The sequence below is a fragment of the Hirundo rustica genome, chromosome 3, assembly GCF_015227805.2.
Source record: "Hirundo rustica isolate bHirRus1 chromosome 3, bHirRus1.pri.v3, whole genome shotgun sequence".
Taxonomy (NCBI): domain Eukaryota; kingdom Metazoa; phylum Chordata; class Aves; order Passeriformes; family Hirundinidae; genus Hirundo; species Hirundo rustica.
In genome coordinates this window covers 50,426,137-50,448,704 of record NC_053452.1, presented here as the reverse complement: position 1 = coordinate 50,448,704, position 22,568 = coordinate 50,426,137, and the positions used below count along the sequence as shown (strand labels likewise).

Here is a 22,568-nt window from a genome sequence, read left to right as displayed (position 1 = left end):
GCAGAGTTGTTTCCGGCTGTTTGTAAATTTCCTAAGCGCTTCTCAAATTTTGTCACACTTCCTGACTTCGTTGTTCGTGGGACGCCGCGGGGCGCTTCAACTCCGAAGCGCTGCGCGACTGCGCTTACTTGGGGAGGGAAAGGAGCACAAGGAGAGGCGGGAGCGCACAGGTGCGGACGGGCAGGCCCCAGGGGAGGAGCGCAGCGGGACAACGCTTCGCCACCACCTCGGGCGGGGTCCTGGGAGGAGCGGGGCCGCAGCCGGGACCCGCTCCGCCCCTCTTCCCCTCCCCTCTGTTCCCTTCCCCTCCCCTCCGCGCCGGCCCGGCCAGGCCCCTCCCCGCCCCTCGCTCAGAGAAGGGGCCGCGGCCGGGGCGGCCCTCCCGCACCCGCGGCGCCGGCCCGGCCAACAAAGGGGGCGTCGGGGCCGAGGGAGGGGCCGCCGCAGGGCCGGGCCGCGAGGGGCGGGGAGGACGGGGGAGGAGAAGGGGGAGGACGGACGGCGGCTGCTCGCACAGAAAGTTGTGGGTCCGCCAGCGCAGCGTCGTGGGAGTCGCTGCCGGGGGACGGGGTGCGAGGAGGAGCCGGGCTGCGCCGTGGGGCAGCGCGGCCGCCTCCCGCCGCCGTGCCCGAGGGGTGAGTGGCGGCCGAGGAGAGTTGCTGTCGGCGGCTGCCCGGCAGCTCCGGGAGCGGGGCAGCCCCGCGGGGAGGCGGCGGCACCGGGAGGGGCTCGGCGCGGAAAGTTTGTTCCCCAGCTCCGGTAACATCGCGGGCGGGGGGTAGCGCCGGCGGCGGGCGCACCTGCGGGCGGGACGGAGCGGCCGCGGGGAGCCGGGGCGAGGAGCGGCTCCGCCGTAGGGGTGCCCGAGGGCGCCGGTGCCGCTGCTGCGGCCGCGTACCCCGCGGGGAGGAGGTGCCGGCAACGCCCGGCCGGCTGCCGGGTCAAAATCCCCGCCGGGGGAGCGGGGGCGGCGGCCGCTCTGCCGGGGCGGCCGGGCGGGGGCGGCCGTGCCCGGGCCCTGCCCCGCGGAGCTCCGCTTCCCCCGCCCGGGAGAAGGGGCTGCGCGGCTTCTCCCACACGTGGCCGTCGCGCCCGGGGCCGGCCGCGGCAGCGCTCCTGCCTGTACCCCGTTGCCGCTGGCACACGCCCCAGCGCGGCGGGTCACCGTGCCGCCCCTCCGTGGGCCTGTCCCGCGCGGTGCCAGCCGGGTGGCGGGTGGTGGCGGCGGCGGCGTGGCGGCGAGGGCCGCGTCCTGCCCCGCTGGGGGTCACGGCTGGGCACGGGGCGCCCTGTCGCCCCGGGGGGAGTGAAGCTTGGCTTTCGCGGCTGAGGGTTCAGCTGTGCCGCTGCAGCTTCAGGGCCCTCCCACTTTTTAAATGCCACCGTAAGGTGTCCTGCGGCAGGGGCGCGGCCGGTCGGCTGCCCCGCGACTCGCGTGGGCACGGCCGGCAAGCCTCGATCCCTCCCATCGTACGCGGTGTCCCGGCTGGCGTAGCCCGTGGAGTTATCGTGCCTTTCTGCTCCTGGTCCTGTGCCGTAGGTGCTGAGCCGTGGCCCTCCATGAGAGCCTTCTCCCGACGGATTTAGGCTCGGCCCGTGGCGCACCGCAGCCCGCGAGCATGGCCCGCGTCTCCGAGGCGGAGGAAGGACCTGGCGGGGGACATAGCGAGTTCAGCGACATCATCAAGTCCAGATCAGGTAAACTGCCGAGGGGAACTGTGTTTTCCTCTTTTTTTCCCTCTATTCATAGCTTCTGACATAAGCTCACATTTTTAAGCAGCACCTTTGTCCAGCTGTTTTTTTGGGCATATGTTGGTAGTACAGCGAGTGACGGAGGCTGTTCGTGCAGTCTCCCCCACTGTTACTAAGTAATAGTAATGGTAGGTCTCACGGTTTGTTTTTGTTTTGGGTTTTTTGTCAGTGTTAGTCAAGTTTGTTTATTTGTGATCCACTTCTGGCATCATAATTAGCTCTTTACTTTTGTAAATTGCCACGTGCTTAAAGCGCTCTTATGCAAGCTAGTGTTGGTTGGTAGCTTTCGTGTTTATTCTCAGACGCTGAAAATGGCAACTGTGGCTGCAACGTTGTACCTCTTGAAAGTGCATCGCGGTAGCACTGCATGTGAATTAATGTGCTTCCTGCTTAATGTAAAACAGTTGTCTAAGGATACTCACTCAGGCATTTCCTCCAGCAAAACCTTAGTGTAACAGATCTGAAGGGTATTGGGAAAATGTGGATTTTGTTCGGTTGTAGTGTGTTGGGGTCTCCTGAGGCTCTGATGGATGTTGGGGTGGGTAATGAGGTACTGTCACTTTAGCAGCAGGAGAACAGAGGTTTTGGAGGGACGGCGGTGAGTTGTTTAAACCTTGGTAGAAATTCGTGCTCCATTCAGAGGCTGAGTGCTCGGTTCCTCAGCACACAGGCTCCCTTTTCTTTCTTATGTGCAAAATGCTCCTGTTATCAAAAGATTTTCCTGTGGTATCTAGCAAACTTAGCTTTTTTTTTTTTTTTTTTTTTTTTTTTTAATTTTCCACGTGTTAAAAACTGTAGGTCTTTAGTTGGTTGTGATTCGATATGTTAGATTATGTAGGATGTGGGTTTGATCTGGATCCCCATTGGTTTTTGAATAGTTTGTTTCTTTGACCTTCACTTTCTGAGTCTTCCACTTCTGGAAGAGGAGTCTATGAAACAGGTGCTTGTAGGCTTTTCATCTTGAATTCTGTAGTGTTGGTTTGCTTTCAGTTGTTAGTCTGGAACCTCTAGACGTAAATTAATTTGCTTGTAAGTGTGTAGTCAGTGTCTTTACGGGCTTTGAGTGTGGGGATACCTTGCAGACAGTTTGTGCGTACGTATGTAAGTACTATAGTTTTATAAGATGTGTGAGGAAATGTGGATGTATTGGAGGTTTTTCATGAATGAACAAATTGTACAGGAGGTTCTGTTGTTTTGGTTAAGGCAGGTGATTGTAAATTTCCTGTCACAACCACTTTTAATTTCTTCAGTGTGCATGTAAATTCAAATACAAGGCTAAAAGACTTGCACACTAAATGAAAAATAGTGAGTGATGACTGATCTTAAATAATTTTTTTCTTACTGTTATACTGGTTTGGATCTGGATGTATGATTTCTTCAAATAAATTACTCTACTACTGTAGCTCAGTTCTGAACCATTCACCACAAGTAAATCTGTGGGGGGGGGGGTTCCTAATGAAAGGACTGAAGTTTCCTGAAGCACAGGTGACAGCCAATTAAAGGCTATTTGTCAGGACTGGGAAGATATTTTAATATTCCTAGGTATTTTGGAAAGAGAATGCTAATTTTGATACTTAGAAAGGAAAGCTGAGATGGTTTTTTGTTGTTGTTGTTTTTTTCTGCAAAGATTTCTGCATTCTAAATGATTTGAAATACAGTAGAAGTGTTATAAATTTTTAATATTTGGGTTAGCTAAGGCATCTGTATGGCTTTTGAGGCTCAAGAGGTCAGAAAAGGACAATTGTTTGCCATCAAAGAAGATAGGCTGTTCTGTTTCTTGCTGCTGTGTAAGTTCTTAGCACCAGTGATGCGGGAAGTCTCTTAACACATTGGTTAGGGAGCACATGCAAATGTGCATTTAATATTTTCTCTGAATAAATAAAATACAAAAAATACAGCAGGAGAAAAACTCTAAGTGATGTAATATGCAATCAAGTGATTTAATATGTAATAATATTTTTTTAGTGTATATTATTGCTATGCATTTTTAAATAAGCACACTGAAAACAGTTTACTCTATTCTTGTAAATAAAAGAAGATTGATGTATGATGTCCTGTGTAAATATCACTTTGTCTATGCTCTCCTGGGCAATTGTCTGTTTGTCTATTTCAGTGTTTGTTTTCATTTTTTCTGAATAGGTCACCAAGCTGTCAGGATATTGTGGTTATTTAAAACCATTCATGTTCTAGAAGTGTTGTTTAAGATCTATGGCTAGGTCTCTTTTGTTGTTTTTCTTGTAACAACTTGGAAGAAGATTATAATTTGAAATGTCAGAATCTCTCTGGGTAGGACCTTAACAAAGAGTGGTACTAGTAAAAATGTTTCTAAATATTTGGATACATATGTAACCTTTAGCCTTTACCAGCCTGTCAGCTGAATATATTGTCTTTTTTTGTTGTTATTGCCGCTTTATTTATTGCCCTTGTGCTGTGAAGCAGCTAGAAAGCTGTAAAGGTGGCACTGTCAATGCAGGCTGTGTGTTGGTTATTGAGCTTTGATCTAAAGTCACTCTTGTGAGACTGTATTAAGACACAAAGTTTTACACCTGCTCAGGGCTGTGTGGGGCCCATTTATGCCTGTTTTTATTAGCAGAACAAACTATGTAATTTTTTCTTAGACTTGTAGTGGGGAAACTACCGGTGTGCCACATGGAGGATTTAGCAGAGGTGCAGAAAATTATGATTTCTCTGTAGACCAGTCAAAAGAAATTAACAGGATTTCTATTTGGCACTTTTATGGGGAAGAAATACGGGAAAAAGTCATTTTGCAAGTATCTAATTTGTTCTTCCCTCTCAAACTAAGAGAATGAAGGCTAAAACACTTTGAATGGGTATCTCTGTATGTTATTGATTATATTGGAAACACTTTTCCCCTTCAGTGGTCAGCAAAAATACTTTAAATGAATGTGCTAAAATGTGTTATAAGTGATAAGTGCTTGATTTTTCCACATCGGAGAACTTCCAGCCCCTTAGTGGCACTTCTGTGACTTGTGATGAAGGAAAAAAGACTTTTGTTGTCCAGTTAGCATTTATTACTTTCTGCTTTGATTAAGTAGTCTGTTAGTACTGATCTACATATAGCTACAAGTTTTCTTTGAAGAGACTTCTTCTGCACTTAGGATAATATTTAATGGTGACCAAAACTGCCTATAAATTAACTTTTAGTTATTGTGTTTATAAAGGAAGCTGTTTTTTGTTCTTAGAAAGACCAGTGATCTGTTTGCTTCCTTTCCTTCTGCACCGACGGTGGATGCTGATGGCTCAGTGGTGTTTAGTGGATAGGATACTTGTTCCTGCATGGTAATGTGAGGTTTATATATTTATAATTGGTATTATTTAGCATTATTAGCTGTGCTATGCCTGTGTATCTGTATGAAGGCTTGTAATGGAAAAGCAGTTTTCATTTTTATTAACTTACCTGTAGTGTGAAGTAATGTATATGGAGCTGATTTATATCTTTGAAAGGCATCTTGTGCAGATAGGTGAGCTTTTCTCATTGCAATAGCTCTCGGGAAGGAATGCTGTGGGATGATTGCCTTACGGTGGTGAAAACAGTGCTGTCATCATGGGCTTGAAAAACAGATGAGTCTTTGCTATGATTAATTATGGAAAAAAGACAAACTCACTTAGAATCTGTCATGGTAGCTTGGAATGATAATATATAATTAAACAGTAAGACATAGCAGGAAAAATATTTTTAGAAGATTGTGCCTCTGGTGCATTTAAAGATATGAGCTGTCTCTAAATCAAGAGGGACTTAATTCTCCTCAAATATATTTGACCGAAAGACTGTTTTGAGACATTGTAACTTAGTTTTGGATCTCTGGGCCAAGGCTTATTCTGAGGACTGCTACTGCTGTCTGTCTGTCCCTCTGCCCTCTGAAGCAACACTTACTTGGCTGGCAACCTCCTTGCTCCTGCGGAGCTCCTGGGATCTCCCTGCCCCATGATGCCACGTGTTGCCTTTGGAACCAGTTCCAGTCCCACTGTCGGATAACTGCAGGCCAAATGTGCTGCTTCTCCTTTTCCATATTGGCTCTATTGGTGTGAAGCTGTCTGGAGTTGTCATAGTTGCCTGTGGACCCTTAAAATTCTGTCAAGCGGGTGCAGAGTTGGTGTAGCTGGATTTGCACTGTGTGAACTCTTCAGGGGTGTTTGTGCAGAATGTGTGTGGAAAGGGTGTTAAAGACGAGTGACAAATTTGCTCTCCTTGTTTCTAGCCACTGAAATGAGTTTTTTGGGACTAAGCCTTTGGGTTGCTGTAGCCTGGCTCCTTTCTATCAACTGTATCACTTCCTTTTCATGGGCTGTCTGGTGGGGACAGATTGGATGCTGCAATGAAGACAGTTCTAGGGTATTGCCTAGAATTTACAAAATGACAGATATAGAAGTACCAGGCTGGTTTCTTCTAGCATCTTGATTGGTAGGTGAAGAAATAACATATGCTCCTCTGTGTGTTTGAAGCACGACTCTGCCTTGGAATAGAAATTGAGGCTCCTCAGGGTGGGGGAAAAAACCCAACCCAAACCATAAAAGCAGCCCATGGATTTGCATGTGCTCTGCCAGGAAAGGAGGACGTAACCCTGAGCAAGAGCTGCTATGTGAGGCACTGTGTCTAGTGTGTTAGATGTTTCTAAAGAGGTCTAAAAGCTGGTGTGGGGAAGGGGTTGTTGCTGTAGGAACTTCTCACTGATGAGGATCCTGTGGAAAAGGGGTGCTTAGGTGAGAGGCAAACTAGGGGCAAGATGGAATTTATCTTTAAGCCTTCCCCAGCACCCTTTGAAGCTCTGTTCCCCCTTCTCTCAGGTCTGGGGAAGGAAGGAAGGCTCTCATACAGTAGCATGAAAATATTACAATGTGCAAAGAAATTCTTAAAGCTCACAACATTGGGCAGCTTAGCAAAGAATTAGCTAGGCTGTGTTAACTCGAATAACTGCTCCTAGTTTTGATTTTTCCCTTAAACAGTTTCTCCTAGCAGAATCACTTGTCCATGGTGTATATTAGGATTGACTCTTGTGAACAGGGAAGAGTAGGGAAGTATTGTTATTAAAATCTCTTGAGTACAAGTAAGGAATCAGTGTAGGTGTGGAAGGGGACGAGCACATGGGCTTGAGCTGAACTGATGTTGTTTCAGAACAGTGTAGCTGCTCTGCTGCCAGGTAGCAGTGTGGATTGGTGTGCTTAGAGCCTGCATGATCTGCTTTTTAAGTGTTGCATGGTATCCCTCCTTCAAAGGAAAATCCATAATTAGAGAAGCACAGCTGATTCCACTTATTTTGGGAACTGAGGCACTCCTAGCATGAAGTTGTGGAGAACTGCATTTATTTGGATGCCTTAATAACAGTCTGAAGAATGAATAACAGGGTTTAAACGTTTTGAGGTGGGAGGGAGGAGTTTTGTGATGAAAGAATAAGTTATAGTGCCCTGTACCTTATCAGGAGCCTGTTTTATGTCTTTCTCCCCTCCCCCAGCGTGTTCTGGGGATGCAGCTGAGCTTTTTCAGAAAAATTTCAGAAAATGATAGTATATTCTCAGAAGAAACCCGGAATTTTAAAGGTAGCAACAAAAATGACAGCCTGAGGAAATAGAACAGTCCGCTGGAGTCTGTGGGTTTGACAGAAGCAATGGTAGGGTTCTGTTGCAAGCTTTAGTTTTGGGAATGAGGCACAGAACTACTGATTTGTAAATACACCCAGCTGCAAAGTCAGTGAAACATGGGCCATCGAGAAGGAGTTGTCAAACTGTCATTTATTTATTTATTAGGATATTATGTCTCTGAGCCTTTTCTTTGAAAAGACATTGACCTGATACTGCCTTGGAAACCATAAAAAGAGAAACTTTGATTATTAGGCCTGCATTGGGCTGAGCCCTGAGTGAAGCTCCACACACTCCCACCCCCCCTACTCCCCCCGCCCCCCCCCCCCCCCCCAAACCCAAAACCAAAAACCAAACCAACCCAAAACAAATTAACTGAAATACAAATACTTGCTGTTATATTTTGTTCCCACTTATCTGTGGGACCAGCAGACAGGGGCTGGTACAGAGTCATTGCATCTCAGAGACCCTGACATGGTTGCAGATGGTGCTTGCTGGGCCTGGGAGCTGGTTGTCAGTGGAGAGGCTACTGGAAGATGGTCAGCTCTAACAGAGGGTGCAGGCAGTTCCAGTTTGCTTCAGCCAAGGGCAGGGCTGAGTTTGGGTGTGTTTTGGGCTGCATCTTCCCTCTGGTGTTGTGACCAGCTCTGGATGAGGGCTGTAGCCATGCAGAGGCAGTTGTTTATCAGTGGGAGTATCTACATATCTATAACTAAGGCAGTGGCCTTGTGGAGGTTTCTTTCAGAAATATGTTCAGTCTTTAATAAATTTCATTTTTAGGTATTCATTAATCTGTTGAGTGCATGGGATAGATGCATTATCAAATGTGTCAAGATTCCAGAGAGGAATAACGTGAGAGTTATGTAGCTTAATCGTAGTTCCTTTTGTAAGGAGGCAGCTCCTATTCTGGAGAAGTATTCTCTAGCTGCCTAACATCTTTTCAGGTGTGTAGGTTCTGCTGGATATGGAAGTAGTGGTGAAGAGCTGTTGAATCTCTTATCTGGTGGAAGATGGTGACTGCATTTCAGTAAAAGACCAACTTCTATCTCAAAAGCACAGGAGGTGTGATGGGAGAAAAGGATCTGGCTACATGACAGAGATTAGATTTGATATGTGTTCTTAAGTTTATTCTGATGAACATTGGTCATGAAGTTCTTTTCTGGACTTCAACATCACCTTGTTTCAAACCAGGAGGACCTACCATCCAAAAATGGGAAGATTTTGTAATGGAATTAGACAAACTATGGGGACAGTCAATGGCTTATGCATTTAGCTGTGGAGAAACATGCAATTAAGCCATGAAAGAACATGCTTTGATGGCTCTATGTAATTCATTCCGCAAATAACTTTAGTTAGTTCCCATGTACTCTGCTTTTATTTCCTAGCATTGAAATGTGGTTTTTTGTTGTTTTTTTTTTTCCCCCTCCCCACCTCCCCCCTCAATTTAGATCATGGCAGAGGACCAAAGATAGAATATGCTACTAAAATGTTATGTAACAATTTATTGATCAGAGAAAAGTGGCATGATGGGTAAGCTCTGAAATGTTTTGCTAGCTATTTTTGTTCATAATTTACCACACTATCCTTGGTGAGCAAAGAGCAGTAGTCTGTGCATGAATAACAAATGGGGATTTATTTGAACATTTTTTAGGAGCACACTGGGAATAGAGCAAAGCTTTTTGGTTTCTGTGTTGTTTTAATAGTTATATTATAAAATGATTGTATTAACAGAAGAGAATAAATAAAGTAGTATTTGAATGCAAACATACCAAATTGGTTCTATTGCTTCTTTCCAGCCTGTTACTTTTGTTATAGCTTTATAATGAACAACAGCTTTGGTCAGCATAAATCATTTCCAGAGAGAGTTCATCACCCTTATTTTCCTGGTTTCTAAATGTACATCTTGTTCTTGGATGAGACTTCTTGTGGAAATTCACGGGAACATAATTGTGTTAACACCGTGCATCTTTCAGCTTCCACAGTCTTTTGTCAAGAAAGTCTGGTGGTGTTCTGAATATAATTTTGCTCTCTCTGGAGCAGTGATGTGTAATTGCTTTGTTTTGAGTGCTTTTCCCCTATGCTCAGGAATTTTTGTCTTGGATCTGGCTGTTGTGTCCAATTTAGAGCTCGTTGGTTTGTATTATTCAGCTTTTAAAAATAGTTTTCATAACTTAGTTAACACACTTTTCATTTAGAATAGAGTCTAAGTTTAATCAGGAAGTTATTACAATATTCAGTCTGGTCTTAGCGCTCAAGTACGCTCTTGAGTACGCACTTTATAGTCTGTGCAGACTCTGTTTGACAGTGTCACTTGCACAGTGCCCAGGTACTTGCTAGTGGGGATGCTGTGTTTCACTGGCACAGAGACTGGGAGCGTTGAGCTAATTCAGGACAAAAGGACATTTTTTAAGAAACGCCCACTTCCACCCCTGCCAACGACTGTTCTGCTTTCACCAGACATTTGAGGATTTATTAAAGTTGTGAAACATACTTTTGGAAGATTACATTGTTATCTTGATAGGACAAGCTAAATGTTGACAATTGTATTTATGTGGAAATGATTTTATGCTTATGTGCATAATCAACATGTTCAAAATGGAAAAGAAGAAAGGGAAGAGTTCAAATGGAGTTTTGCCCTTTGTCAGAAGTCATAGCATTCTGTGTTGGGCTTATTTCTATTTTGAAGGCTATTGAAATCCAGTTCAAGTTTGTTATTTGCCTGCTGAGTGTCAACTGAAAGTTCCTTGGTTATGGGAGAATCAGTACTGAAAGACAGGAGATCAAAAGAACTCTGCTATTCTTAATTTTAGTGAAGCGTTTTACAGAGTCCGTAGATGTCAGGCTCCTAACCTGATGTTCTGCACTGCTACCTCTGCAGATCCGTGTTGCTCTCTTCTTTTCCCTCCCTGGTAAAGAGGTCAAGTTTTGGCAAATACACTCCAGTGCTAGCAAGAAGCTTCTAATGCCCAGGTGCAACATAGCACTACTTAGAAAACTTATTTCCATGTATATGTTTACTTAACCAGAAAAAAACTAGATCAGTCAAGACTTAGCTGTTGAGATGCAGGCACAGAGTGACTGCTGCATCAGCCACAGTCGTGTCTGTTACTTCTCAGTCCTCCTGCAGAGACTCTCCTTGAATGACACCTCTGCAGAATTTGGCAAAGGCCTTTTTATGCCAAAAGGATTAATGCACTGTCTTCATCTTTCTTACACATCAAGACAGGAAGGAGCATGAGAACCTGCTATAAGTCTCGGGACTGAATTCTTGGTCTTTTAATGTAGATCCTTCTCTGGAGAGAAGTGACCCATGGACCTCAGAAACCAATTTGTAGATTTTTATTATTATTATTATTATTATTATTTTAAATCTAAAGCAGCCCTTTAGTAAGGTTTTTATTTATGCTATAATGAAGTAAAAGGTTCCTAAAACTTGGGAAACTTGAAGTTGATAAATTTCATGTAAACTCTGTTCATATTTGTTTTAAGAGGGAAAATAATTTCTATACTAGATCATTAAGCTTGTCTTCCAAATCTTTGAGCTAAGAATTTCCTGACTGAGGTCTTTTCTACCTGTAATCTGCTGAAGTGTGTTTTCTGTCACTATGTGGCGAGCAACTTCCCCTTCTCAGCAGACAGTGTTAAATATTTCATCATGGGTAAAAGATAGTAGTTACTTTGCTTACATAGTGACTAACAGTATTGGGTGTGTTCATCTCCCTGAAGAAAACAGACACAGACTGTACCTTTTCTGATTTTGGAAAACAAGCAGACTAAGCCTAGTCAAAACCCCCCAAACTCTCTGGTTTATGAGTTATTTTTGAGCAAGGTGCACAACAGGGTTGTGGTGTGACTGCTCTTTGTGTGTTGTAGGGTACCATATCTAAAGAAGGGAAGTGTGTTCATTCAAGCATTTTTGCTTCCCTTAGGTAAGGTAAGGGTGTGTACAGTAGGATGAAAGAACAATACCTGGCCTTGCAAAATGGGTTGCTTTTGGATGGTGATTAACCCTTGCTAGTTTGAGACTTACTCTCCCTCTTGGAGAAACAGTGAAATTAATGCTTGGAGTGCAGTGGTGAAGGTGGGATCCCATGGTCAGGCATGTCTGAGGCATCAAGTGGGACAGTGTCTTGGTGTTAATGTGCCTTTTGATATGTCACACTGTATAAATTACAGTCCCCCAAATAGATGGAACAAACTGGAAAAGTGTGTACTGGACTGAAGCAAGCTCTGTGCTCATCCATCTCCTGTTAGCACTAGTGGTGGCCTACTATTACCTGTGAGACTGGGATATTTTACTTCTCAAATTGAGACTCCGTTTTATAAAGATAAAATTTACTAGCCTGCTGTGAGTGTTTAAACTTGCCTCAGTGTATGTAGCTGATTTGGCTGGCAGAATCTGGGCTTGAAAGAAGATGTTTTGGAGCATTTAACTGGATTTAAAATGTGGGATATTGAGTGTGGTGAGATGGCTGTATTAGGAAGGTTTTGTGGCATGTACAATCCAGAGGCGCATGCAAAATATGGGAATGCAACATAGAATGGACAGGCAGGCTAATTTACAGCCAGGGTGACTCTGTGCTTGCTGGAGACATTGATTTATTATTATTTGTCTTGTCTCTGGGGATGACTTGTGACTGAATGAATAATATTTAAAAATAGATGGCCTGTTCAATTCCAAGTATAAGGATAATAATTTTTGGACATGATACGCAGTTAAAAATAATTATCCAAAATAAACTAAAAAAGCCCTAAGCCTTTCTTTCTGGAAAACATACTTGTGTTCTTTCCAGAAGTTGCCTTGGTGATTTTTTTTTTTTTTTTTTTTTTAATATGTGCATGTTCTGTTACTTCCTTTACTTTGTTTAACTTCATGGTTTTTCTCCCAGCTGAGGGAATACTGCAGTGATTGATTCAGTGTGTGTGCTGCAGAGTGTATGGGGAAAGAGCAAAAGTGCTGGAGATACTAATTTATTATTTTTTTCCTTTACTGTCATCCTGGTATGAGGGAAGGGTAAAGGGATGAATGTGGCAGCGCTGGTTCCCACTGCCCTGGGACGTGTCCTGACGTGTGGCGGGGCTGCGTGCTGACACCTGAGGCCCCCTGTGCTTCTGTTTTTCAGGCAGCATCTCCTCTGTGCTGCGAACAGAAGGCAATTAGAGACAGTCTGAAAATCTAGTGAAACAGGTGGAAAATGTCATACATTTTTTTGTTGCTGGACTCTGTTGCCTCCTTGGCTTCACCTTCCTGTCCTGGCAGGTATTTACAGGGAAAAAAAGGAATCCTCAAGGATTTAGCTGCTGTTTTAGATCATTTTCACAGACCATAACTCCAGTGAAGTCAGGATTGTTTGCAGAGGTATGTCTGTGAATATTTGTACGATGAAGACTCGGTGGAAGATGGAACTGAAGGCAGCGGTTACTGAGAAGAGACTTGAGGGCCTGGTGCTCCCAGAGCAGCTTGGTGGGGGAAGAGCCCTTAGCCACAGTAGTGGAAGCATAAAAGGCTGAGGGGTTTTAAGGCATCTTTCCCGTAGGTTATTGGAGCAGTTGGTTTGGCACCATGGTGGAGCCATGTGTGCCGGGATGCTGGTGCAGACAGACTGCATGGCTGTCAGCATCTGCCTGCTGTGCGAGCACCTGGTTCCTGGCCTGGCCTCCAGCCACTGAGTGCTGTGAAAAATGCACATCCAGATGGGTCACCTTTTCCAAAAACTGGCTGGGGGCACATTTGGAGTCATACCTCTCTTTTCCTGCCACTGCCTCCAGTAATTAGAGCCTTCATGCCAGCTTGTCACTCTTGACAAGGTTTTGTCACTGCTCAAATTTTCAAAGGGTTGAAACCACTGATCATTCCACTGAGCAGCTGACTGCAATGTGGGATGAGATGGGCCCGTTCCTGATGTATTACTCAGAGAAAGTGTACCAGGAAGTGAGTGAGGGGCCAGAGAGCATTGAGGGCATTTTTTAATAAATTAGGGAAGTCCCAAAACCTTCTGGGCTAGGGTGTTTGTATGTGTTTCTGCTCTGGGTGGGTACTGCTCAATGATCATGTCCAAAGCTGTAGGTCAAAAAGAGGAATTCAGTGGCAGACTTGGCAGTGCTAGTTTAATGGTTGGACGCTATGATCTTAGAGGTCTCTTCCAACATATATGATTCTAAAATTCTGGAAAACTTGCTGCTAAAATATGCTGGTCTATGTGGAGGAGCAGGCTTGCAGTAAGTCTTGATTCATTCTCACCCCTCCTCCAAGAGAAAGACATTGTAAGGAGATGAAGAACTAGAGAAATGGAGCATTGCTCTCCTTTCTCTTCTCCAAGATAAGGCAACCACAACAAACCCCTCCATTGCCCATGTTGGCAACCATCTGGCCCCCAGCCCTGACGATGGTTGCAAGGATGTAGTGTTATCATCAGAAACCGCCATTGTGTTGCAAGGGGGGCTGGCCAGCACGCAGGGACAGTTCTGTTACATTCCTTTTAACAAAAACACATTGCAGGAAAAAGAGGGATGCCATTGCTGCAGTTGTTTACCTAAGATGGGATAATCGTTGTGGTACTTATGTTTGTGTCAGAGTCCAAATAGTTGGGATGCTTAGAGAGGAGGAGAGCTTAGGGTTGTATATAGATGGGAAGTATGTCACCACGTAGATAATGATGGCCTTTGACAAGAGAAGGAGTCCATGTTTGCCTGGAGCAAATGTGGGGGATATATATGGGGATCTATTTCCTTGGTTTGCCTGTTGCAAAAGTGGGTGCTGAGTGTGATGCAGGGTATGCACAGCACAGAGTGTGCTAGCTTGGGCATGGTGGTGCTCTGGTAACAAGCGTGCTTAGAGGGGCTTTATGTAGGATTATCCTGGTTAAACGTCTCCTAGCTTTGTGATCTGTGTTGCATTCATTTGTATCCTGAAGTGGACGGTGTGGCATGCTGTGGTTGGCCCATTTGAGGTCTGGTTCTTGATTACTTCCTGGGTGAGGTTCCTATCCTTGGTGTTCCTGAATTCCCACAGGAATCTCATGCTATGTGCATTTTGTCAGTAAGTGCAGCTCTGCCCCGAAGAGGAATTTGAATGTGGTACTTCTGCCCCAGGGCACTTTGACATTGCAGGAGCTCTTGCATTTTGCAGCTACTTTACTTACTGGTTCACTTGATGCTACACCTAAATTAGAGGTTACTGTGTTAGGTCAGGGATCACTCTAACATGTAAATGCCCGCTTCTGAGGCAGATACATTTTCTTCAGTAGGAATTGGGGTAGAAGAGGAAGAGGACCATAATAGTACCTGGTGGATCCCATAGTTGTGGCTTTATGTATTAAGAACATAATTTAATGCTAATTTATTTCCTGTGTTCTGTGCAAAATATCACATGTGATGTAGAGGCTTCTTTGCCTATTAACTGGACAGGGTGCCTTAGCAATGAGAAAACTAGAGTGAAAGCAGTGAAGGGTCCTAAATCCCTGACCTGTTGTAGGCATGTCAAATTTGATTTTACTGTCTCTTTGCAGTACAATATTGAAAAGGTCCTGTGCTGCTGTATTCATCCATAGACGATTCAGTGTCCTTAGTGTAGATGATTAAGTTTATTTTCAGGATTGAGTCTGTGACTGACAGTAGAGCCTTCTCTGAAGTAGTCCAGATCTGTTGAATGGCCTTTAGAGGAAATGGGACGCACTGCAAAACTTTGGAGCTGGCTAGGAAAAATTAGTTCATGTTGTGTAATGTATTCAGTGAAGAATTTGGTTCAAGGGTGATTTGGGCAGAAAGAAAATGAAATCTCTAAATTTGGGGCTGGTTGCTGCCCTGGAAGTCCTGATGCATCCTTTCTTCCATGGTGCTTCCATGCTGCTGTTGGGCAGAGAAAGCTGGGATGAAGCAGAAACCACTAGTCAGGTGGTAAAAATGGATTGTGTCTATATAATGTTTGAATAAAGTGCTAAGAAAAATGAAGACTACTTAGAAATGTTTTGTTGATTAATTTAAATTCCATGTAAATTCTCACCTCTTTTTGTTATAACTTCTTATTTTGGCCCTTAATTTTCTGGCTTTAACTTATATTTGTCCCCAAAAGTAAAAACTGAAAGTGTAATGTTCAACTGAACTTCATTTTGCTGCCTTGGGAAAGAAGGAAGGGGTTAAAGAACATGGGTACTTGAGATACACTGTAATGCTGCAAGATGGTAATGTACTGTAGTGATAATCTGGAACAAAAATTTATGTGGCTGAGAGAAGTGCAACCTGATTATGAAAGTATTCTGCATAATTTGTAAGGAGGAGAGAAATTGTGAAATGAACTGAAACTTTAAATTAGTTTCCTTCAGTTGGAGAAGCCTGTTTTCTTATGGATTTGAGTACTTTTGCTCTCTAATCTGACAATTTTTTCCCCTTCATACCAAAATGCACACAATTGTTTTTCTCCTAGTGATGGAGGGCAGAAAGCAGAAAAAGGGGTTTTGTTCCTCCTAAGATGTGTGCCTGGTATTCTCATTTGTAATAAGGTTCCTTTCATATTCTTCCAGCACTTAGAAAGGACCTTAACTTGCTATCCTATTAAAAACCTCTTGTGCTGCCAAAAAAAAGTAAAAATGTAGAAGTTGAAGACTCAACTCTCATCTACAATACAATGGAAAAAAGGAAATGGTACGTTCTTGGCGCTCCCAAATTTAGCAGAGCCAAAAGGTTATCATCTGACAGAGCAGATGAATGGTAATTAAGATAACTGGTGTTACTGGAAGTCTTTAAAAAGCAATTAAATTAATTATGTTTGATCTTGGTGAGAATCTGTGGCTGTGAGTCGGATTTTGATCTGGAGCTGTTATCTGGGATACAGTGTGGTGTAAGTAGGGGAAAAGTAAAGTAATGTGTGTCAATTGTGTGAGACTTTTTTAAAATTGCTTTGTATCTGTATTGTGGTATACTTAATAGAGGCCATATTTTTTCCCTTTTTCTTTATCCCTCTCCTTTTTGGATGAATAAATGGAACTCTGCTACAGTTTGGAATCTGCAAGATATCACAAAAGCCTTTTTGGAAAGTCTGAAAAATTGTAAAAATTGGTATATGATATAGAGCTTGCACCTTCTGTGTAAGGTGGATATAGTTAAGAGTTATAAACCCTATTTCGCAGATAATTATTTTTAGACCTAAGTATTGAAATAATGTAAAAAATAGGAACAAAAGAGAATTTCTGGTTAAATTACTATTTTTTAACTAAGACACCCTTAAAGTATCTTAATCAAGGGGAAACAGGTACAGGTTTTGCTAAATAAATAATTCCTTCCTTAACAGTTTTTAGACATTTTCCCCCACCCTTCTCCAGTCCTGCAGGGTTTGGAATGGTGAGAGTACAGCTGAGGAATGGGTGAGTCAGTTAGATCATGTCTTCCAGAATCATCCAGCTTGTTATAAATAATAATCTACTGTTTATTTAGATCTCTGTAGTGTATATAGGTAACCTGTTGCTCTAACATTTAAGTGCAAAGATAGTGCCCTGCACTTTTTGCAAACTGGTCTAATTATATCTCAGTAATGGAAGGCAGTGTATTAATACAAGGTGAGAGGATTTCTTTGCTAGAACCTTACCAAGAGCTGATTCAATAATTGTAATTTCTTTTTGTAATAAGTAGAACTAGTTGAAAATGTTCTCTCAGCTTAAAATAGTTTGTAAAGTTCTATTTCAAGTTTTCTTGTAGAATAAACAAGTAAATTAAATATGAATAACCACCTATTTATTTTGAAGATTATTTTAAATTCCTGTTCAAGTAAGAATATATGTACACGAGAAGCTACTTTTTAAATGACATCCTTAAGGAAAATATACTTATTTAATGTAAAACTAGGTTAAATAAGCATCCAAAATATTACCTTGGCCTTGAGTTCTTTGATCTCTTAAATGATAAAATTAGCCTTTTGAAACAGATGAAATATGTGACCAAAACAATCTAATCTTACTTTTTTCTTTTCAATTGTTTGTTTGTTTGTTTGTTTTTTCCCCTTCATGCCTACTTCTGCCTCACAGCGTGTTTCTATTTAGTGTAAAACCAGACTGTTCATTCCCAAACTCATTTTATCTTTGTATTTGGTCATCAGCTGCGGAGGATAGGGTTGTTTAGCTTCCTTAGGCTTGTTTAGCTTCTTTTCTTAGCTGAGATGTGACATGGTGAGCTCTTGCGACAGTTTTTCAGTGGTTTTGCCAGTATTTGAGGGACACATGAAGTGTAGAGTGTGGTCACCTTTCTCTCTGTCCTCTTGAAACTATTGATATAGAAACTCATCCTGACATGATTTTTTTAGGCCTGTCTTGGACTGTTGGGTAAAAACTGTGCAAACTGCAGGCAAAGGAAACTTTATGCATTATGTACAAGAAAACTTTTGGGGTTCCTGCTTTGCTCTAGGCAGCTAAATATCAAAGGATAAAAGTGTCCTGAAGTGACCAAGATGGCTTGCTTTTTTCTTGGGATTTTTTTTCCTGTCTTAGTAGAACTTTGTTCCCTGGCCTTGCATTTCCACCCTAGGGCAAAGCATTACTATAGTGAGCTAAGTAGGCGTGTATGTGGCTATGTAGCTACAGAGGAGTGTGTTCCCTTCTGGCAGGTATTCAAGAATATCTTTGAATATTTATATGGTGAATTAACACTTTAGTGTAGAGGAGATTTGGCAGAAAATCTTTGAGGATCTTGCAAGTTGCTGCATGCAAAGTTAGTGGTTTCATTGCAAAAGCACATATTAAAAAAACCCTAAATGGCACATCTAAAATGTGCTGAGTAAGGGTGCCAAGAGTTGAATCTGGCAATATGTGATTTTTGCAAAGGCGTCTTGCTTTGGATTGTCATTTGTTCAATGAAACCTTTACTTTAAAAATTGCTTATACAGGGGAAAAGCTTTGTACCTCCTCTAATGGATATCTAAATTTTACTGAAATTCGCCTAATTGAATTAGGTAGACCTTATTAAAGGTTTTTCAAAAATTGCAAGTTGACCACAGGTTTGATAAATCTGCTGGTCCTTCTCAGTTGTTATTGGCATTAATTTGCTGTAGAAGGAAAGGTTCTCATTGGTCAGTTGACATGAAATTCACGTCAAATTAATTTCATGGACAGATGAAAGAGTGCTTGCTTCTTTTCCTCAGTTTTTCCAAGATGGTTTTTCTTTTAAAATGGCCTTGTTCTTTGGTTGCAACCTCAAGAACAAGGAGGGGGAACCCTGTGTTGGGGATGAGAAATGATTCTCTTTGAAGAAGTGTGACAAATTTAGAAGACCAGTGGAGATTGTAAAAGTCAGAACAACTGGGCTGGTTTAGAAAGTGCTCTATTTACAGCAGCCGTGGCATTACTAGTGAGAATTCTTCAACTGGGTTTGAGTGGTTTTAATTTCAGCTTAGCACCCACCTCAGCTCCTCCATGCTGGGGTCACACCTGACCCACTGCTTCACTTCACCCACCACAGGATGTGTTGCAGGTAACTCGTTGGCACAGCAGTGGGCTCCTTGAAGTGCCAGTGTGCTGCATAAGGTGGTGGAGAAATTATCCATTTGGATCTGTTTGTGTGGGAAGATAAGGCTAAACTTAACCATCTGCAGGCAATTAAAATTCATGACAGAAGGTCAGGATATTATACTCTCTGCCAGTCACTTCTTCATTAACTAGACCTATGCAAATATAACACGGTTGGTTAAAATATAACCTCAAGAGATGACTTCTTGCGAGACAGTGTTGATGCATAAAAATAGGGAGTAGGTGGAAATGCTGAAAAACTGTGGGCGTCTCTTTCAGCTGAGTATAAAAACACAGTGGCTGAGAAAAAGGCAGTTTCTACACATAGCACACACAGTATTTAGTAAGCAGTTGTGTCTAGTAGATATTAGGTGATGGAACACTCTGATATAAACTGTATCCTTGTAGTGTGTTTTAAAATTCTTCCTAATGAATTCAAATCCCCTTTCCTATTTAAAAATACCCTTGATTTCTCTTGTAGCTAAATCTAATCTAAGTACTGTATTTCAGCATGGCTAGTTTTTTTTTGGGTTTTTTTTTTTTTTTTTTTTTTTTTTTTTTCTTAAGTGTGATGTTCTCCAGTTGTCCCTCTACTACTTTGTCCTTCCTTTTCCCTAGCTATTTCTTATTGTTTTTCCTGTTGAGAGATGGCCAGAATAAAGAAGCAGCTGTAACTTCCCATGTGCTTAGTTTTCCTGAACTTGGTTCCCACCAGCTACTGGTGTCTTGGTGGTATTTTCTGGACCAGTGGAGCCCTTTAAAAACCTTTGTTTCACTTGGGTGCAGTCTGTCTGTAGTGCCAACCGCCTGTAATTGTTCATCTTTGCTGTTACCGAGTTGAGTGCTGTGTCTAGGGTTTGTTCAGTGAATGACTGTGAATAAGCTCAAAGGCTTAACATTTTTCTTGTTTTCCAACTTGTAGTCAGCCTAACAACAGAGCCACCTTATCAGATATGTTTTATCCTGTTAGGGCAGGGTGTTCCTAAGGATGGATATCCAGATGAAATTTGAAGTGGTAAAGGCCTCTTTATACCATAGTTTTGGGTCACCATGTTACAATAGTAGCTATCAATTATTAAGGTATCTGCAGATGAGAGATGTTTATGCCGCAGAACTGGTTGTGTTTTGGGTTTGTGTTGTTGTGTTTTTTTTTTTTTTTTTTCCTTTGCTCTTAGTTAGAAGGAAAAACTGGTCTCACCTTTGTCACTCTTCAGTGCTATTGATCATCCCAGACCTTGGGCTTGACAGATGAATGTAACATTTGGGGTATCTGTAACTCAGATCTATGCTTTTTTCAGGGGAAATATCAAAACCACCAAGGAAGGCCAGCCTTGATCATTAGCACTATAGCCTAGTCTTCTTTAAGAAAACAAATGAAAAAGCTTACCCTGACTTCCTTTTCCTTTCTGTTTTCTCACTGCAGATGTGGAGTAATGCCTTCAAAATTGAAAGAAGGCAGACTTTCAATGATTAGTGCTTTTCTATACCTTGCTTTCTTTGTTATAATTAGTCACTAGTTAGGTAGGTATCACTTGTGACTAATGTTGAGAGAAAGGCAACAAGATTTCTCCTGAATGACAATTATGGCTCAAATAAAATACTGAATACTAAATACATTAGTGGGGGTTTAGCAAGGTGGTTAGATGTACCCACTGAAGTTATTATAAGGGCTAGGGAATGGAGGTGGTAGAACTCCAAGGAAAACAAAACAAACAAAAAAAACCCCCAACAAAACAAAACACTGTTTCTCAAAAAAATACCATGTTTCATGAGTTTTAGCCCTCAGGGAAGGACATTTTCAACTGCTCCTGTTCCTACTCCTCCCCCTCATAAAGTGAATGGTAAAGTAAATAGAAATGTAATTATGCCCTTTCTGGCTTGGGTGTTTCTCCCTGGCATACAAAAGCACAGCCACAAGGTAAGGCAGTGGTTTTTAAGTGATGGAACAAGATGTGATGGGGATGGGTTTTTGTCATCTTTGTTGTGTATACTCAAAGATAAGAGAGAAGGAGGTACATGTGGCTGTGTATGCCTGTGCACACATATGTATGCATAGATATGCATAGACCTCTATCGACTTTCCATTTCTAGGACTTGTCTTTAGACATTGTGACATTCCTGGGAAATTATGCAGCCCTTTCAAGTTGAGAATAATTATACAGCAATGTGTGGATCTGAGATTGTTAGAAGTCTGTCTTTAATGAGGTGTTTCTAGTTAGTTGCTTGGGATTATGGTAAAGCCTCATACTAAAATGTGTATCTGTACTTTTTGCCATCATGTGCTGGGATGGGAATTCTTGCAACCTACGCTGAACACACCCCTGAGTTGTCCCCAGCCAACAAGGGGCAGCTTGGAGGCAGCTAGCTGCAAGTGTGTGTGTGTACATGTGGCAGTGCTTCACTGACATGACTGGACTGCTCTTAAGGGGTGGGTTTATTTCCTTGTCACATCCAGACTGTGTGGGGAGATCCTGGGCATTGGGGATATAGAAGATAACTCTTGAAAACCTTGAGTGATAACAATTTCTAGAAACATGGTGATTTGTAATTTTTTTAAGGCTGTCTGAATTTGTTATAAGAATTAGTGTATGTTGGCCTAAAGCCTTTGGATTTTTTTGAATGGTAGTTCTCTAGGTTGTGGCTGGAATAATTTTCTCCAGGATGAGCAAATGCCATGTGGACAATATGTATTCTTGCATACTCAATTAAAAAAAAAAAAAAACAAAAACACAAAACCCCCCCACAAACCAACCAAACAAAACAACCTACCCCCCCCCAAAACCCAAAACAAACAAACAAAAACCCCACACCCCCCCCCAAAAAAAACAACAACAACAACAAAAAAGCCATAACTGAGCTAAAGGTAAGTCTTCTGACTCAACCAGTAAAACATTTTTAAGGGGCAGAGACATTCAGAACAGAAGTGGCAGAGAGAGGACATGCTTGCTGCTTCATGAGATCAGAGACTTCATGTAGTAGATACAGAAAAAGTGCATCTCAGGCAGACAGCTGAGGGAATTCAGCCTATGTCTGCTAAAATTTATTGCAGGTTTTTTTGTTTCCCTTCCATTCCCAGCCCATCCCCTTTGCTGCTCAGCTCTGACATCTCAAATGGGAAGCAATCTCGAACACTTCTCATGACTGTTTATGGATGTTGAGCTCAGCTACTCTGCATGTTTGGTATAGGTTTCTCATAGGTGTCTTCATTTTCTGACATCTGTTAGTTTCTCCTGTGTATGTGGTGTCTGGATATTGGCATTTGGACTCTGAAAATGCAGGTAGATTCACTGCTTCCTTACAGCTCTTCTGGAGAAAAGCTGGTAGTTGTATTTTTTTGTTTGTTTTTTTTTTTTTCACTTGGTCCAAAATACACTAGGGCTGTCCTGCTGGTCAGTGTCTGAATTTGGAAGCTTGCAGCTGTATTTTCCTGTCTTTCTGTATGCTTGTCTCCTTCCTTGTCTGTCTGCTTACTTGTGTATGCAACTGTGAAAGTTGTGTTTGAATAGCCTCACTGAGTGGAGAGGGAGAGTGGTGGTTTTGTGAACTTGCTGGAAAATTTTAGTTTCACTCTCAGCAAGAGTTCCCCACCCAGCTGGGGAGGCTTCTACAGTTCTGTGCTGGTGACTGCACTGGGCTTGTTCCTGTGACCTTGGCTTTGTGGAAGTGAAAACTTAACTCAGCCTTTAAGTGTCATGTATATAGTTTCCTTGTGGTTTTATACTGTGTTGGGAT

At 42.6% G+C, this 22,568-nt stretch overlaps 1 protein-coding gene across 2 annotated transcripts in view; it reads left to right on the top strand.

Annotated features, from left to right (window-relative positions):
• Positions 1 to 561: 561 nt before the first annotated feature.
• UTRN (utrophin) overlaps positions 562 to 22,568 on the top strand; it is a 351,387-nt gene continuing 329,380 nt past the window's right edge. The window contains exons 1-2 of one of the 2 annotated variants that reach the window (XM_040060117.2): positions 562 to 635; positions 1,541 to 1,698. In XM_040060117.2, coding sequence (XP_039916051.1) covers positions 1,620 to 1,698 — 79 coding nt within the window. In that variant the 5' untranslated portion in view covers positions 562 to 635; positions 1,541 to 1,619. Of the gene's footprint in view, positions 636 to 1,540; positions 1,699 to 22,568 lie in introns of those variants that run through there. The other variant, XM_040060120.2, reaches the window with a different exon arrangement.